Source organism: Babylonia areolata, chromosome 10 (genome assembly GCF_041734735.1).
Source record: "Babylonia areolata isolate BAREFJ2019XMU chromosome 10, ASM4173473v1, whole genome shotgun sequence".
NCBI classification, from domain to species: domain Eukaryota; kingdom Metazoa; phylum Mollusca; class Gastropoda; order Neogastropoda; family Buccinidae; genus Babylonia; species Babylonia areolata.
In genome coordinates this window covers 24710592-24729317 of record NC_134885.1, presented here as the reverse complement: position 1 = coordinate 24729317, position 18726 = coordinate 24710592, and the positions used below count along the sequence as shown (strand labels likewise).

At 40.7% G+C, this 18726-nt stretch overlaps 1 protein-coding gene across 4 annotated transcripts in view; it reads left to right on the top strand.

Annotated features, from left to right (window-relative positions):
- The window catches only part of LOC143286908 (uncharacterized), a 57975-nt gene extending 49252 nt beyond the window's left edge, over positions 1–8723 (top strand). For all 4 annotated transcript variants that reach the window (XM_076594845.1, XM_076594847.1, XM_076594846.1 and 1 more), the window contains 3 exons: positions 1324–1437; positions 4743–4844; positions 8202–8723. In XM_076594845.1, coding sequence (XP_076450960.1) covers positions 1324–1437; positions 4743–4844; positions 8202–8267 — 282 coding nt within the window. In that variant the 3' untranslated portion in view covers positions 8268–8723. The remainder of the gene's footprint in view (positions 1–1323; positions 1438–4742; positions 4845–8201) is intronic.
- Positions 8724–18726: the final 10003 nt, after the last annotated feature.

Here is an 18726-nt window from a genome sequence, read left to right as displayed (position 1 = left end):
ATGTAAATCTGCACATGACAACAACAAGGTTATGTGTTTCAGTTTAACTGACACAGTAGGTAAATCTGCACATGACAACAACAAGGTTATGTGTTTCAGTTTAACTGACACAGTATGTAAATCTGCACATGACAACAACAAGGTTGTGTGCTTCATTGTAACTGACACAGTATGTAAATCTGCACATGACAACAAGGTTATGTGTTTCAGTGTAACTGACACAGTATGTAAATCTACACATGACGACAACACTGCTGTGTGCTTCAGTGTAACTGACGCAGTATGTAAATCTACACATGACGACAACACAGCTTTATTAATTTATGTCTCAGTGTAACTGACACAGTATGTAAATCTACACATGACAACAACACAGCTTTATGTCTCAGTGTAACTGACACAGCATGTAACTCTACACATGACAAAAACACAGCTTTATTAATTTATGTCTCAGTGTAACTGACACAATATGTAAATCTGTACATGACGACAACACCACTGTGTGTTTCAGTGTAACTGACACAGTATGTAACTCTGTACATGACAGCATCACAGCTTTATTAATGTATGTCTCAGTGTAACTGACACAGTATGTAAATCTACACATGACGACAACACTGCTGTGTGCTTCAGTGTAACTGACGCAGTATGTAAATCTACACATGACGACAAGACTGCTGTGTGCTTCAGTGTAACTGACACAGTATGTAACTCTACACATGACAACAACACAGCTTTATGTCTCAGTGTAACTGACACAGTATGTAAATCTACACATGACAACAACACAGCTTTATGTCTCAGTGTAACTGACACAGCATGTAACTCTACACATGACAACAACACAGCTTTATGTCTCAGTGTAACTGACACAGTATGTAAATCTACACATGACAACAACACAGCTTTATGTCTCAGTGTAACTGACACAGTATGTAACTCTACACATGACAACACCACTGTGTGTTTCAGTGTAACTGACACATTATGTAAAACTACACATGACAACAACACTGCTGTGTGCTTCAGTGTAACTGACGCAGTATGTAAATCTGTACATGACAACAACACAGCTTTATTAATTTATGTCTCAGTGTAACTGACACAGTATGTAACTCTACACATGACAACAACACAGCTTTATGTCTCAGTGCAACTGACACAGTAAATGTAAATCTACTATGACAAGAACACCGCTTTATGTCTCAGTGTAACTGACACAGTATGTAAATCTACACATGACAACAACACAGCTTTATGTCTCAGTGTAACTGACACAGTATGTAACTCAACACATGACAACAACACCGCGGTGTGTTTCAGTGTAACCGGTACCCCCTGCACTATGCCTCTGCTCTCCCCAATGGTCAGGAGGCTTTGTTCCTCAGGATTTTGCTGGAGCGAAACCCGGAGCTGATTGAAAAGAAGATGGACAAGGTGTGTAACTTGACGGATGCTGGTGAACTCTTGTGTTTTCTGCACTGTATATATCTGTTTGACATCTTTGCAGTCTGACTGAAATAGGAAGTAGGAGAGGTTTAGATAGATAGATAGATAGATAGATAGATAGATATCTATCTCTCTCTCTCTCTCTCTCTCTCTCTATATATATATATATATATATATATATATATATATACTTATATCTATATGTGTATCTATATGTGTGTGCGTGTGCATGTGTGTGTGTGTGTTTAGATTTCTACATTATTTTATTCTTATACATGTATTGAGTATAAATATATACATGTGTACATGTGTGTCACAACAACAGATACGTAAATCAGCCAACATGCTAATATCTCCACCATTGGAAATTAAATATTCATTCATTCGTTCTTTCAATCATTCATTCATTCATTCTCTGTCCCACTCTTTCTGTCTCTTCCTTTTCTTGAGAAATTCTTGAGACATCTTAAAAGAGGAGATAAACTCTTTCACCACAAAGTTTCTGTGTGAAAAACGCTCCGCAGCGCCAAATGTTTTAGAAAGGATGCACTCAGTCACAGGCCTCGGTTCAGGTCAAAACAACACAATGGACTTGTTCACTTCAAACTCGGTCAGGGGACAAAGGTTAGTCATTGTTCTATTGGCTGAAGCTGTTGAGCTTTGTTACAATGTGGACAAGAAAGGTATGGCCTTCAAGACTCACTTGTGATACACTTTTTTTTTTTTTTTTTTAAATCTAATCGTTAAAATGTGTTCTGTATTTGTTATTATAAAGCTTTGGGTTAAAAGAAAAAGAAAAAAGAGAAAAAAAAAGTCCTAACAGCAAATTCGAATCCCGCATGTTCGGGTGAGAAGAAACTGTCTTACCCATTACACTATTGGGGCTCCTAAGCTGACGTGCAAAAATATAACATTTGAACATGCTTTTTTAAAGGGCAATAAATCGATTGCGGTATTCGCAGTGAGAACGCTGTTTACATCATATTATTCTGGTGTGTCTTGGGCATTCAAAAAATCTTTAAGGGCAATTAAAAATTCTTTTCAAGTCCGCGGTAAAGGAGACGTGGCTATTGACGCAATCACACAGCAACATTTAGCCGTCTTCTCTGGATCTAGATAGATGTACAAGATTAGTTACACCCGGTTGACGGGTCAATTCAATTTCTCTTTTATGTTCATTCTAGTTTTATAGTTTTAAACTTGATATGAAAATTGAGTATTTTGTTAAACTAATAACATGTAGAGCCAAGTACAAGTACTTCTAAACATCGTATGAAGTGAAAAGGACTTCATTTTGAGAAAAGTCAAGACTGGAAATTTTTGCGTTTCATCATTTCAAGGGTATTAACTTGCATGGTTTATTATTTTTAACTGTGAATTCCAACTGATTCTGTGGATATTTTTATGGCAGTTTGGAGCATAATCCAATAAATGATGAGGCTTTCACAAATCTTTCTCTGAATAAATATTTAACGGTCTCCTTCTCCAACTTTCCATCACATGTTATCGCATATTGTCGATTAAATATAGGATTGAATGAGCAGGTCAACAACATGAAACAAAATGGCGTTGTTCGCGTTCACGAAGAATATGAGCACGCGCTTTGAATACGTATAAATATATGTACGCAATTGATTCTTGCCCATGACCTTCAGGGCTCAGCCAATAGATCTATAAAGTCCACTCGTCGTATTGATTTTAGTATTTTCCGAAAAAGACCACTTGGGCGAATGAACATAGTGAAAGCCCTGTACACTGAGAGTAAAACACACAAGCTTTTTATGTATTGAGTATAATTTCAAAATGTAATGTTTAAGATGAGAAAGATCAGTTTAATGCAAATTAAGCCCCTTAGCATTAATTACAGATTAATTTCCCTTTTTTACTATATGCACCAAAGACATGCAAAATAGATATAACTTCCATGCTTAGCAAAAGAAGTTCCTGTTTGAACAAAAAAATGATGAAAATGACTGCTCTTGTTGTTGTGTCAGAATATCAGATCAAAGTGCCGAGTTTAGAGAATAAAAAAAATATAAATATAACAGTAAATTCAGTTTGCATATAATTTGGCTTCTTTTTTTAATTTTTTTGTGCCCATCCCATAGGTGCAATGTTGTTTTAAACAAGATGACTGGAAAGAACTGAATTTTTCCTATTTTTATGCCAAATTTGGTGTCAACTGACGAAGTATTTGCAGAGAAAATGGCCATGTTAAAATTTACCATGGACACACAGACACATACACACACACACACACACACACACACACACACACACACACAACCGAACACCGGGTTAAAACATAGACTCACTTTGTTTACACAAGTGAGTCAAAAATGGTCTTATCAAAATGACCCCTCAATGTCAACAAAAGTTGCCTATGGTGGTGCACTGTCCAGTCAATTAAAGTTGCCTATGGTGGTGCACTGTCCAGTCAATTAAAGTTGCCTATGGTGGTGCACTGTCCAGTCAGTTAAAGTTGTCTGTGGTGGTGCACTGTCCAGTCAATTAAAGTTGTCTATGGTGGTGCACTGTCCAGTCAATTAAAGTTGTCTATGGTGGTGCACTGTCCAGTCAATTAAAGTTGCCTATGGTGGTGCACTGTCCAGTCAATTAAAGTTGTCTATGGTGGTGCACTGTCCAGTCAATTAAAGTTGCCTATGGTGGTGAAAGAGTTAATTAATGGAGTCATTCATTCATTCAGTTATTTATTTATTTATTTATTTATTCATTCTTTCATTCTCTGTCTCACTCTCTCTGTCTCTTCCTTTTCTCAAGGAATTTAGTCTTTCAAAGTGGAGTATGTTGTGGAGTGTTAGCCTAGAGGTAACGCGTCCACCTAGGAAGTGAGAGAATCTGAGCGCACTGGTCTGAATCCCATAGTTGCCAATATTTTCTCCCCTCCACTAGACCTTGAGTGGTGGTCTGGACGTTAGTCATTCGGAAAAGACTGTAAACTGAGGTCCCGTGTGCAGCATGCACTTAGCGCGCATAAAAGTACCCACAACTACAATAGGGTTGTCCCTGGCAAAATTCTGTGGAAAAATCCACTTCGGTAAGAAAACAAATAAAATTGCAGGCAGAAAAAAATACCAAAAAAAAGTGTGGCGCTCTCAGTGTAGTGACACGTTCTCCCTGGGGAGAGCAGCCCGAATTTCACACAGAGAAATCTGTTGTGACAAAAAAAAAAGTTAAAAAAAAGAGTCATGATACAAAACAGGAGATAGATATCTCACCCTCAATGCTGTCATTCAAGGGTACAAGGTGAGTTTATTGTGTTTGTTGTGTAGGACGGTTGGCACCCTGCAGACTATGCCAAACAGAAGCAGCAAGGATCACCTGCACTGGAGCAGATGCTGTTTGACGCTCGCACACTTGATGCTTACGGAGTGGTCAGTATAAGTTGGCTCACTTTGTGTGGAGGGGGGGTTAAGGGGCGTGGAGGCAGGTGTTCCTCTGTGTGTGTGTGTGTGTGTGTGTGTGTGTGTGTGTTTGTGTGTGTGTGTATATGTGTTTGTATGTGTGTAATCTGGATTCCTTCCACTTCAGTTTGGGAAAGTTAGGTTTATCTTCTTTTGATATGATAACGTTTATAAAAGTGGAACGAGAACAAATTTTGCTTGCATGTAATGCATTCTTCATTTTTCTTCGAAGTAAAAACAACCAACCTGTACAATATCTCGGGGGGGGGGGGGGGGGGGGGGGGGGGGGGGGTTGTTGTTTTTTTTTGTTGTTGTTGTTTTTTTTTTTTTATCTCTTTTGATACCTTAATCTTGATCATGAAACATTCTTACAGTCTTTATTTTGAGCTCATTATTGTTTGATACTTTATTCTTGATCTTTTGAAAACATTTCTAGCAATATTTGTTTCTGGCTCATACAGTATTTCCTTCCAGAACAATTCTTGCTTCGTACTTAAAATCTTGATTAAGAAAATATTATTCTTGGAATGTGTTCTGGTGGTTTGTCTTGCAAAATGAAGACCAGCTCTGACGGGCGCAATAGCCGAGTGGTTAAAGTGTTGGACTTTCAATCGGAGGGTCCCGGGTTCGAATCACGGTGACGGCGCCTGGTGGGTAAAGAGTGGAGATTTTTCCGATCTCCCAGGTCAACATATGTGCAGACCTGCTTGTGCCAGAACCCCCCTCGTGTGTATACGCAAGCAGAAGATCAAATACGCACGTTAAAGATCCTGTAATCCATGTCAGTGTTCGGTGGGTTATGGAAACAAGAACATACCCCAGCATGCACACCCCCGAAAGCAGAGTATGGCTGCCTACACGGCGGGGTAAAAACGGTCATACACGTAAAAGCCCACTCGTGTGCATACGAGTGAACGTGGGAGTTGCAGCCCACGAATGAAGAAGAAGAAGAAGAAGCAAAAGAAGACCAGCTCTAATGATGTGCATTGAGTCCTGGTCTTGCCCTTTCTCACAAGTTTGACTGGAAAATCAAGCTGAGGGTCTTGTCATTCGGATGAGACAGTAAATTGAGTTCCTGTGTGCAGCACGCACTTGGCGCACTTGAAAAGAACCCATGGCAACAAAGTTTTGTCCTCTGACAAATTCTTTAGAAGTCCACTGTGATAGGTACACAAATATATGAGCATGCACTCAAGGCCTGACTAATGTGTTGGGTTATACTGCTGGTCAGGTGTCTACTTAGCACATGTTACAGGGTATATGGATTTGTCCAAATGCAGTGACACCTCCTTGAGAAAATGAAAATGAAACCTAATAATAATAATACTAATAATAGTAAGTTACTCATATAGCACCTAATCAAATGATTTTGCTATAAGCACTATACAGTTGCAATAGTTTTTTTGTTTTTGTTTTTTTTATAAATATATTTGTTATTCATCAAAACATGCAGGTTGGTCCAACTGAGGAAGCAAACATAACAAATCATGACAAGACATATATATATATATATATCAAAAGTATGTACGAAACTCAGTGTCCATACTTAAACACAAAACCCCAATTCAAGCATCAAAAACCAATCATGTACTTAGTCCTACTCTTCCTCCCTTCCCTCCACACAACACCTCAATGACACACACTGAAAACAGAAACAAATACACATCCACACTGTCACAGGCATTAGAAGATCAATTAAAGGCATTTTTAAACAGATGAGTCTTGAAGTCGGTCTTAAATGTGGAAATGGACTGGGAGTGTCTTGATTCATATTGCAAGGAATTCTATTGTATTGGGGCAGTGAATATGAAGGATCTTTGACTGAAGGACTTAGTATAGCAAGGAATTCCACTGGATGGGGGCGGTGAATGTGAAGGATCTTTGACTGAAGGACTTAGTATAGCAAGGAATTCCATTGGACGGGGGCAGTGAATGTGAAGAATCTTTGACTGAAGGACTTAGTATAGCAAGGAATTCCACTGGATGGGGGCGGTGAATGTGAAGGATCTTCGACTGAAGGACTTAGTATAGCAAGGAATTCTATTGGACGGGGGCGGTGATTGTGAAGGATCTTTGACTGAAGGACTTAGTATAGCAAGGAATTCCACTGGATGGGGGCGGTGAATGTGAAGGATCTTTGACTGAAGGACTTAGTATAGCAAGGAATTCCACTGTACGTGGGCAGTGAATATGAAGGATCTTTGACTGAAGGACTTATTATAGCAAGGAATTCCACTGGACAGGGGCAGTGAATGTGAAGGATCTTTGACTGAAGGACTTAGTATAGCAAGGAATTCCACTGGATGGGGGCAGTGAATGTGAAGGATCTTTGACTGAAGGACTTAGTATAGCAAGGAATTCTACTGGACGGGGGCAGTGAATGTGAAGGATCTTTGACTGAAGGACTTAGTATAGCTAGGAATTCCACTGGATGGGAGCTGTGAATGTGAAGGATTTTTAACTGAAGGACTAAGTATAGCAAGGAATTCTACTGGACGGGAGCTGTGAATATGAAGGATCTTTGACTGAAGGACTTAGTATAGCAAGAAATTCCACTAGACGGGGGCGGTGAATGTGAAGGATCTTTGACTGAAGGACTTAGTATAGCAAGGAATTCCACTGAACGGGGCTGGTGAATGTGAAGGATCTTTGACTGAAGGACTTAGTATAGCAAGGAATTCCACTGTACGTGGGCTGTGAATGTGAAGGATCTTTGACTGAAGGACTTAGTATAGCAAAGAATTCCACTGGACGGGGGCGGTGAATGTGAAGGATCGTTGACTGAAGGACTTAGTATAGCAAGGAATTCCATTGGACGGGGGCAGTGAATGTGAAGAATCTTTGACTGAAGGACTTAGTATAGCAAGGAATTCCTCTGGACGGGGGCGGTGAATGTGAAGGATCTTTGACTGAAGGACTTAGTATAGCAAGGAATTCCACTGTACGTGGGCTGTGAATGTGAAGGATCTTTGACTTAAGGACTTAGTATAGCAAAGAATTCCACTGGACAGGGGCAGTGAATGTGAAGGATCTTTGACTGAAGGACTTAGTTTAGCAAGGAATTCCACTGGACGGGGGCTGTGAATGTGAAGAATCTTTGACTGAAGGACTTAGTATAGCAAGGAATTCCATTGACCGGGGTGGTGAATGTGAAGGATCTTTGACTGAAGGACTTAGTATAGCAAGGAATTCCACTGGATGGGGGCGGTGAATGTGAAGGATCTTTGACTGAAGGACTTAGTATAGCAAGGAATTCCACTGGACGGGGGCTGTGAATGTGAAGGATCTTTGACTGAAGGACTTAGTCATGATTTGCATATATTTCAGAGGGGGCCACCTCTGGGACCATGGCCGGAAGGTGCCAGCACCACACCCCCCGTGATAGAGGAGTAATGAGACCGGAGGGGAGGGGAAGCCTGCAGGACAGCCAGGTGGCATCTTTGCTGCAGGAGCCTTTGATGTTTTTGTTTGTTTTTTTAGTTGTTATTTTTGTTGTTGGTGGTGTTTTTTCATTCTGCAACACTCTTCGGGCCTTGCCAATGGACGATACTGTCTCCTCAGGTGGTCAGTAAGCCACAGTGTCATTCACAGCATCAGTTTGTGATGTGAGTAACTGACTCACAGTGTACAGGTATTGACAGATTTGGAATCAACGTATTGTTGTTCTTAGATATTTCCTTGGGGTTTTTTTTTCATTTGTAAGTTATCAGTCAGGGCTTCCATATGTGAGATAGCCAGAAAAGCACCATGTCAGCACCGCATGTACATAGGAAGATAGCGATGCTTGTGATTAAGCAGAACTATTTTTAACGAACTGAAAGATAAAATTGCTTTTGACTAGGCAGAGCTGTTTTGCTGTTTTTAACAAACTGAGAAAAGAGATCAACTGTAAGATCAAACAGATAAAATTTCTTCAGGTGCAGTAGTTCAGCTTCAGTTTAGTCTCGCCCTCTCTCTATGTATTGTTGTTGTTGTAGTTCGGGAGGAGTTGTTGGAGGGAGGGAAGAGGGGGCTAGGGAAATGTGGAAGGAAAGAAAAGATGACACCATCCATGCCAGACTCGTGTCAAGATGAGAAAGGATAGATCATCCCCCCAAAGACATGAGTGATTTGATAGAAGCATACACACAAATAGTTTTAAGATGAAAGAATGTTGGCTGCCAAGGCCTCATTATAAAGTCTTCCCCTCCCTTATAACAGTGCAGATCAGACATCTTAGTTCCTGTCCTGTCACACATGTGTACTGACCATCCAAAAAATATTCTACCTCAGGGTTCATAATTATGTACAATGGGTGGAGTTCCAGATCAGGGTATAGGGCTGTAGGTAATGAGCAGATCCTATCTCCCCCGTGGCTGTTGCCAGATTTTTGTGTTCTGAGTGAAAAGACAGTGACCCAGTGCCAGGCTGACTTTTGTGGTTCTGTCACGGCCATGTGCTTCTCAAGGAGGGAAAAAGCTTGTCATATCCTATGGTAGTCTGTTAGCATCATAAGAGAAGTTTTGAATTCTCATTATGATAGCTTTAACTCTTTTTTTCTTTTTTTTTTTTAATATCTGGATTCTTCTGCTCACAAACCCATTTGTTACACCAACTACATGAAATAAGAGTATTTATTATGATTGCACCTGATTGTCTTTAAAGCGCTTCATTTGCATTGTCTACAGATTTTGAAAAATCAGATTTTAAGGTTGTCCCCACCAATTAGCTTGTCCTGAAAGTCCGTTTTATTTGTGGGGACACATTTGTCATCCTTAAGTTTCTTACTGCACCCCTATCCTCCACGCTATCTATCCAGCCAAGAAGTGGGCGGAGCCTTCAGTTACGGGTGACTGATCTGTGTCAACACAAGACGGAGATCACTTTGTATTGTGCTTCATTAAACAAAAGGGTGGCAGGCGAGGGGGAAGTCTTCAGGCAGACTGCCTCAATTACTCCTGCCGGTGACATGCATGGTTGAGCCGCTGCGACATGCTTGACCGCTCAGCCATGGCAGACGAATGTTTCCAGTTCCTGCACACATGTTGACATTCTGTTGCTTTGTTGCTGCTGAGAAATGGCCAGAAAGATTTTGTCACAGGCAGAAAGACCAGCAGATGTCAGAGCGTGGGTTTCCGTGACCGCCATAGAGCCAGGGATTAGCTGTCATTTGATGGAGACGTGCGGGAGGCTCGGAGCTTGAGGGGGTACTTACCATTACGTGGAAGTTGTTCTCTTCCTTTGCTTTGTGTGCATTGCTGGCTTTGTTGTGTAAACACTGTGTGGAGTTTTTCTTCACTCTGTTTCCATGGGGATGTATGATAAACTGTGATTTCACGAGTGAATATATTTGTTTCGTTTATGTTGTTGAATCTTTTATAAGATTTTGAACCTTGATATCTGTGATTGACAAATTAATACCGTGTTTTCATGCGAAAGATGGATTTGCTCATACTCAGGCTTCTGTGATATGATTATATAGCGTATGTGTGTTGGGGTTGGTTTGGGGTGTGGTTTTTTTTTTCAGTAGGTGGTGGTAATTGGGAGAACTGATGCCTGATTTACATGCTGGTATTGTTTGGGTTTTTGTTGTTGTTGTTTTTTGGTTAATGGTGGGATTTTTTATTGTTGTTTGTTTGGGTTTTATTTTATTTGAGGGGGGTGGGGGGTGGGGGTGGGGGGGGGCTGTGAGGACAAGGAGCAGGGGTGAAAGAGCATTTTCCTCCCACACATTCTTGATGTATTTTGCTCAGAGATTGAAGTTGTCAGACCCTATCATTGGTGACAGTATTACTGCTGTAATTATGACATGGTGTCAGTCGCTGTGTGGAGGCTGTACATAACGAGAAGAATGGTCATGAGAGAGACTGTGGTAGATTTTGTTTTTCACACTATTGTTATCACTTGTTACAGGGGTTGTTTCTTTTCAGTTTTCATGACGTGTTTATTCTCACCCCCCACCTGTGTGTTTTTGTGCTATACTTGACTGGTTTGAAATGTTATTGATAACTTTTCACCTCAGTTGTACGGATTTATCACCTCACAGGGTCTTGTTGTGGGTTTGATTGTTTGGGATTTTTTATTTAATGTAAGATGCAGTCTTCCATTTTCTGTTGAACCTCTGGAAAAAAAGGAACAAACATTTTATTCTATCCATGAATTTCTGTCTCTGTATCTCTCTCTCTGTATCTCTCTCTCTCTCTCTCTCTCTCTCTCTCTCTCTCTCTCTCTCTCTCTCTCTCTGTCTCTGTTCAGCTCACTCTCTTCTCTGTAGTTTAGTTACACAATGACATTTGTTTAGGCATTCCGGTATCCACAGTATTGATTTAGGCATTGACGAAAATATCCACCTGAAGAACACATGTGGGCTTGCTTAGCTTTTAGGGTTTTTTTTTTTCAGTTGTCTGTAGTTTGTGATATAAAGTGTGCAGGGAATCAGCTCCTAATCAAAATATGCACTACCCATTTTTCAGTCTTGAGTTCTAAGTTTTCCTTTTCCTTTCCAAAACGACAGGGATGTGGAATCAGCTAAAATAAAAACCTGGGGTCTCTCAAGTCTAGCCTGGAGTGACACTCCTCCCCCCCTTCCTAGAGGTAAACATGATCCAGTCAATTACCTCTCCCAAGTGCAAACTTCAAATCTAACTGATCAGCCGCATGATTTCTTTTTCTGCAGATATCCTGCTAAGGGGAGAAAATGAAATATTTTGTTCCTGAACTGGGAGTCATAAAGTAGAGAGGAACTTTGTTTTTCATTTTAGATATTTGTGCTGTTCAAAAACTTAAAGATAATATATCAAGAGAAGTTTTCTGACCATTACAATTTTCACAAAATAATGAAATGTGTACAGAAATGCTCAACTGAGAAATGTTATTTGTTCTTACTTAAAAGACATTATTGCATCAATGTTCAGGTGGATTTAAAGACAGCATTTCCTTGCCTTGATTTTATCTCCAAGAGAGTGAGCACTATGTCATCCATTTTACTGCTTAAAATATGTGGGATTTTATGCACGGACTTTGTAGAGATATTTATCCTCTAGATATGTAATATGTTTGGAGACAGCATTACAATCATGCTACAATCCATTTTAATGTTAATAATATGTGGGATTTTATGCATGGACTTTGTAGAGATATTTATTCTCTAGAAATGTAAACATGTTTGGACACAGCATTACAGTCATTGCTACAAGCCATTTTAATGCTTGTAATATGTGGGATTTTGTGCATAGACTTTGTAGCGATATTTATTCTCTAGAAATGTAAACATGCTTGGAGACAACATTACAATCATGCAACAATGTATTGGCTTGTAACTTTATGTGAGAGTGTGTGTGGCAGAGAGTGAATGTACTTTGTGTGTTTGCATTGATTTTCATATTTATGGTATTTTTCTTCAAGTGCAAACAAATATATATTTGTGGAAATCAGTTACAAGTATTCTACTGGTAAAAAAAAACACAAAAAAAAACCATACCAAAAAAACAGAAAATTATATATATGTAAACAATCGGGGAAGAGAAAGTCACTACCTCCAGCCTGACAATGGAAGTGGAAGCAGTGACACATGTCCAGTGGCTGTCATCCATACATGTGCTTGGAAATCAACATCCCATAATTTTGATTGATCCTATATGAACCTTCTAAAAAAAAAAAAAAAAAAGTTGAAGAGAGGATGGGGAGCCCTAGTGCAAATTAATGTGCAACATCCAGATGCAAAAGCACACATGGATGTTCAGCCCTGGACGCACAGGCATCAAGGGAAATTAGCGAGCTGACCGACTTGCCTGCAGTGTAACCACATCAAGTGGCCTACAGACTAGGTGGGAGGTCTGAAGTCATGAGAAACATAACAGAATCCATCTACCAGTACATGCCTGACCAGCAGCATAACCCAATGCACATAGTCAAGCCATGAGATGGATTTATTCAGGGTTCGCTCTGGGCTAGCCACCCTCCCTCCGTAACAACGCGATCAAAGCAAGGTATTGTAAAGGGGGAAAGCGGATGTAGAGAAGGGTCGACCCTATGTAGTTCATCATGTAACACCACGCTGCTACCCCAGAAGAGATTTGGTAGGTCTCAACTTCCAAATGGAAGGGGGTAGGAGCATTCCTGGATCATGCAATAGTTATCCTGCGGTCATTCTATGCTTGCCGAAAATGCCCATTCCCCCTTCACTGGAAGTTAATGTCAACTACGTACATAGGGGAGGGGGCTCAATTTTAACTGGTCCATATTTATTCCCACGGGTCATTTCCAGCAGACCCAGCTGATCATAATAATAACAATAATACATAGTTTTTCTGTGGCGCGATATCCAGCACCAATGCTTCTCAAAGCGCCTTACATCATCCAGTCGACTATAAACATGCCTTTAAAACACATCAACCGCTGTCTGACAATGGAAAACATCCAGTGTGTTCATATGAATGAAAAAGCACTCTTAAGAGATGAATCAGATTATAAAAGCTATGAAGTAAATAAGGCTTAGATTAAAACAAAATGCATTTCATAGAACACACACACACACACACTCACACGCATACACACACGCGTGCGAGCGCGCACGCACGCACACACACACACACACACACACACACAGATGCCCCTCCCTTACAGACACACACACACACTGACATTAAATATCAACTGCACTAAAAACAAAATTACATAAGCATTAAGATATTTTTTTATTTTCAAACATAGCATTCTGTTCGGGCATACTAATATGCCAACACACACACGCATACCAGAGCACTGTACCCTCACAAACACATGCAAGCACGCACGCACTCACACACACACGCGCGCGCGCGCGCGCCCATTAAAAATAACCAGATAGAAAAAATGCCATCACATCTAAGACCAAAACTACATAAAATACACAATGCATTAAAACAGGACTACAAAAATACTAGTACAAAGATACTTGTTAACAGGCATACCTTGGTTTAACCGTTCCGCCCAGGAGAAAAATGCTTACGGAAAAGGCAAGTTTTCAGATCTGACTTAAAGGAATGTAGATCAGAGGCATTCAATCTAAGAGATCATCAAGTTGGAAGCCGCGGAAGTGGGGAGGATGATATTCGACAGCCACTTGGGAGAGGTCATTTCTGACCAGGCCGTGTTTACCTCTAGGAAGGGGGGAGGAGTGTCATTCCAGGCTAGTCTTGAGAGACCCCGGGGTTTTTGTTTAAACAAACACTCCGGGGTAAAACCTCACAGGGGTATGAATATGCTGCAACACCGAGACCTGTGGCTGTTGTGACAGTGCACGTGGTCAGTCGCCCTCAGACTGCGGGAGACAGCAGAAGCACACTACGTACCTGTGGTCAGGGAGACAAAATTAACGGCACTCTGTGATGTCTTTCCCCTTTCCTATTGTAATGTGTATTCAGAGTGGATATCGAAGTTTGTCTTCTCTGGAAGACTTGATGCTCATACTTGACATAAGTGCGATTACTAGCATTATTCGGAGATTAAAGATAACTGCATGTTCTGGCTACATTTTTTTTTTTTTTTTTTTTTTTTTTTAATATCATTATTGTGTCAGTCTAATTCCCTCTGCAATCTTGAGAAAAAGAAAACGAAGAAACAAAGACAACAACAATGATTTATTACAAGCAAACAAATAAGCAAATCTGTGTCGGAAAAGAATATCTTCTCGTCACCACACACGCACATTGTCCCACCATTGTATAGGACTTGATCCTTCTGAGTCAGACTGGTTAACTGAAGAGGAGAGGCACAGCTGGTTTCCGAGTCCTTGCGGACCGTACAAAAATCGGTGACTGTCCTTGATCGATCCTCGAGCAGGATCCACCATCAGAGTGTTTTAACATAATTTTACTATAATGTATAAGGTAATATATGTTGTACTTGTATTTCTTTTTATCACAACAGATTTCTCTGCGTGAAATTCGGGCTGCTCTCTCCAGAGAGAGCGCGTCGCTACACTACAGCGCCACCTTTTTTTTTTCTTTTTCTTTTTTTCTTTTCTTTTTTTATATTTTTTCCTGCGTGCAGTTTTATTTGTTTTTCCTATCAAAATGGATTTTTCTACAGAATTTTGCCAGGAACAACCTTTTTGTTGCTGTGGGTTCTTTTACACAGTGCGCTAAGTGCTTGCTGCACACGGGACCTCGGTTTGTCGTCTCATCCGAATGACTAGCGTCCAGACCACCACTCAAAGTCTAGTAGAGGGGGAGAAAATATCGGGCGGCTGAGCCGTGCTTCAAACCAGCCCGCTCAGATTTTCTCGCTTCCAAGGCGGATGCGTTACCTCTTGGCCATCACTTCACAAATATTAATTTTTGTACAACAACATTTTACCGGCAACAAACTGTCTTTTTTTTTTTTTTTTTTTTTTTTTTTTTTGCAAACGTTTTACAATAAAGTATCACTTGTATAGTGATATAGTTTTACCACAAACTATTATTTTTTAAACAACTCCTCAAACATATTCTTGCATGCTTGGAGTATATATATATATAAAAATTATATATATATATATTATATCAACAGCAGTAGGCTCTGCGCATGTCTTTAAAACTCGTAATTTTAAAAGCAGCAAATTTTCGCTGTATAAATAGCTTCTTCAGGATAGGGCACAGAAATGTAAATGTACCCACTCTGTGCCGTAGCCTGAAGAAGCTGTTTATACAGCTGTTAACATACAACAAATCCTTGCCAACAGCACGACGGCGAGCACACCATACTTTGTTATCATTCCCGATATAATTATTTATCTCTGTGTTGAACACTCTGATTTGTCATGTGGTTTTGAAACTGGATGGCCGGGAAAACGTGTCTTCGCTGCAATCTTTCAAATCCAGTCTGAAGACCCACCTTTTCCCTTCCTGATTAACAGCTCATTCCTTCTCAGTATATATGAACTAAAATGACTATTAGTGACTGGGTGAGTTTTGATAGTGTCGTGATTATTTGTCGGTAGTATTTTATATTGTGTACTATTTATGATTGTGTGCGATGACTTGTATGTGTGCGTGCGTGTGTGCTTGTGTGTATTGTGAGTGTGTGCGTGTGGGGTGGGGTGGGGGGTGAATATTTTTTTATGATGTTTGGTATCTTGTGTTCAATTTGTCCTTTTTGATATTTCCATATGTGTTCCCGGTATTTGTAAACGCCTAGGCCTTATTAATTTCAAGATTAGGCGGACATGCTCATAATAATAATAATAATAATAAGTGAATTTCTAGTTTCAGTTTCAAGAGGAGGCGTCACTGCGTTCGGACAAATCCATACCCGCTACTCCATATATCTGCTGGGCAGCAGCAGCATAACCCATAACACTTAGTCAAGCCTTGAGTGCATCAGTGCATGTCTGTTTGTGCAGTTCCTATCAGAGTGGATTTCTTCAACAGTATTTCGCCAGCGGATAACACTTTCGTTACAGCAGCCATGGGTTCTTTTTCAGTGCGCCAAGTGCGTGCTGCACACGGGACCTCGGTTTATCGTCTCACCCGAATGACCCGAAACGCTCAGTTTGATTTTCCAGTCAAACTTGGGAGAAAGAGCGAGACCGGGATTCGAACCCAGACCCTCATAGACACTGTATTGGCAGATGAGTGTCTTAACCATTCTGCCACCGTCCAACGTGAAACATGGGGAATAACGGAAACTGACGTTTTAAACAGCTACCACCCCTGGACAAGCTGATAATGAGGAAAGGCGCGCCATGACTCCGTTATCCCGCGCATCACTACTCTGTATAGAATCGTACGGACAGACAAATTCACCCTTACCACCAGAAAAGTTCGCTGTGGAGAGTGAGGAAAGAAAGTGTTGGACTGGAATAATACTTACCTGTGTTTAATATTGGTTACCTGTGGTTAATATTGGTGGGAGTGGGGTTGAGATAATGTACCCCCGAGTAAACTTGATGTGTTTCTTTAATAATTGACCGCGTGGCCACACCCATCAGTGTCCTTTGGATACTTTATTGAAGGAAATAAGAATTACTTCTGTTGTTGTTCCTTCTAGAATTTTTTCTTTTATTTACTTTAAAAAAAATTGCATTCATACAATTACATAATTACGTACATTAAATGCGTTGTAAAAAATCTATTTTTCTGTGTGGGCTTGTTGGTGTGTGGCGTCTGTAGTGGGGCAATGGGGGAGGGGGGAAGGGGGGGGGGGGGTGCACGTCCGCTTTAGCACGCGTTTGACATTCCCCATACCTCCAAATACTAGAGAAGACCAAGTCAAAGGAGAAAATTTGCAGCGCAGAATTTCCTGCCTGTTAACGACCTATAATTGGTGATCTGCCCTTAAGGTCAACTTGTTCGTCAGTGGCTGTGGTCTTTTCCGTGAAGGATGCATGGTGTGGTCGAGGCGACGGTCCTGTTGTCCTGTGGGGGTGTAGTCCTGGGTGGCGGTCCGAGGGTGGTCCTCGCTGTGTTGTGGCCTTTCTCGGGTGGGGGTGGTGTCCTGGCTGGCGGTCTGAGGGTGGTCCTCGCTGTGTTGTGGCTTTTCTCGGGTGGGGGTGGTGTCCTGGCTGGCGGTCTGAGGGTGGTCCTCGCTGTGTTGTGGCTTTTCTCGGGTGGGGGTGGTGTCCTGGCTGGCGGTCTGCATGGGTCCTGGCTGCTGTTCAGGGTGGTGGTCCCTGAATTTTACCGGCAGACAAATATGCACACACAATGTCTTGAATGATAGATACAGGTGACAGAGTCTCAAACCAAGTTCAAAGGAATTAGCAATGTCCTGAGCGGATCAGTGTTGTTGTGATCCAGTTAGGGTCACTGTGACCTCTTTATCTCAGAATGTGTCACTTGGCTTAGTTTCAACAGGGTCACTGTGACATCTTTATCTCAGAATGTGTCACTTGGCTTAGTTTCAACAGGGTCACTGTGACCTCTTTATCTTAGCATGTGTCACTTGGCCTAGTTTTAGTGTTGAAGACAATGGGTATCACTGATCAAAGGATAGATGAATTATCTGCTGACTAGGTAATATAGCCTCCCCTGAACAGGCAATGTAAACCTCTAGACATGTCTGGAGGTACTGGGGTCTGCTGACTAGAACATTTAAGACTGTCAGATCCCAACATGGTTATGCCTTGTATTATTTAGTTTTGTGTTGTGTAGACCCTGTCAAAGAACGATGACTGGATAAAATAAGCGCCTATCTATTATCCTCGAAAATAAAGAAATTTTCCCTTGAAAAAAAAAAGACAAAAAACCACACAAAAAAACAACAACAAACAAACAAACAAAGACTGGCAGATTCCAATAACTCCTGTCTTCAGAGTGCACAGTGCATCGTTTGCGTAGCATGGGTTCTCTGTTGTGATAGTATGAAAACAAAGGAACCTAGTTTCTATAATATGTTTGTTAATAGATATACTGTCATGGTTTGATAATTGTAAAAAATTTTTTTTTTTAAATGTATATGAAATAATGAAATAAATCTAATATAAAAACGAGATAAGACACAGTCCAACGATATACAGTTTTATGGCTGACTCAGAGTAAGAGGCTACACTATAGAAAGAGAAGAACAATAAAAAAAAAAAATTTTTAAAGATAATAATAATTTTTTTTAAAAGGGGGGGGGGGGGGGGGAGGCTCTGATATTCCTTCCATCCAGAAAAAAGAAAAGAAAGAGATTTCATCTTTCTTGAAACATTAACAGAATGGAATCAGGTTGGAAAAGAAACAGTCAGTGCATTGCCACAGCACTGGAGTTAGAGCGGCTGTTAAAACATACGCACTGTCAGGTGTGATTTCCACATGCACTGGCAAACAAAAAAAGAAGACTTTTCGCATTTTCAAACCAGCTGACGCGCTCTCCAAAGTCCGCGGTTGCAACGATGGCCAACTGAAAACGGAGGTGGCCACTGCAACGT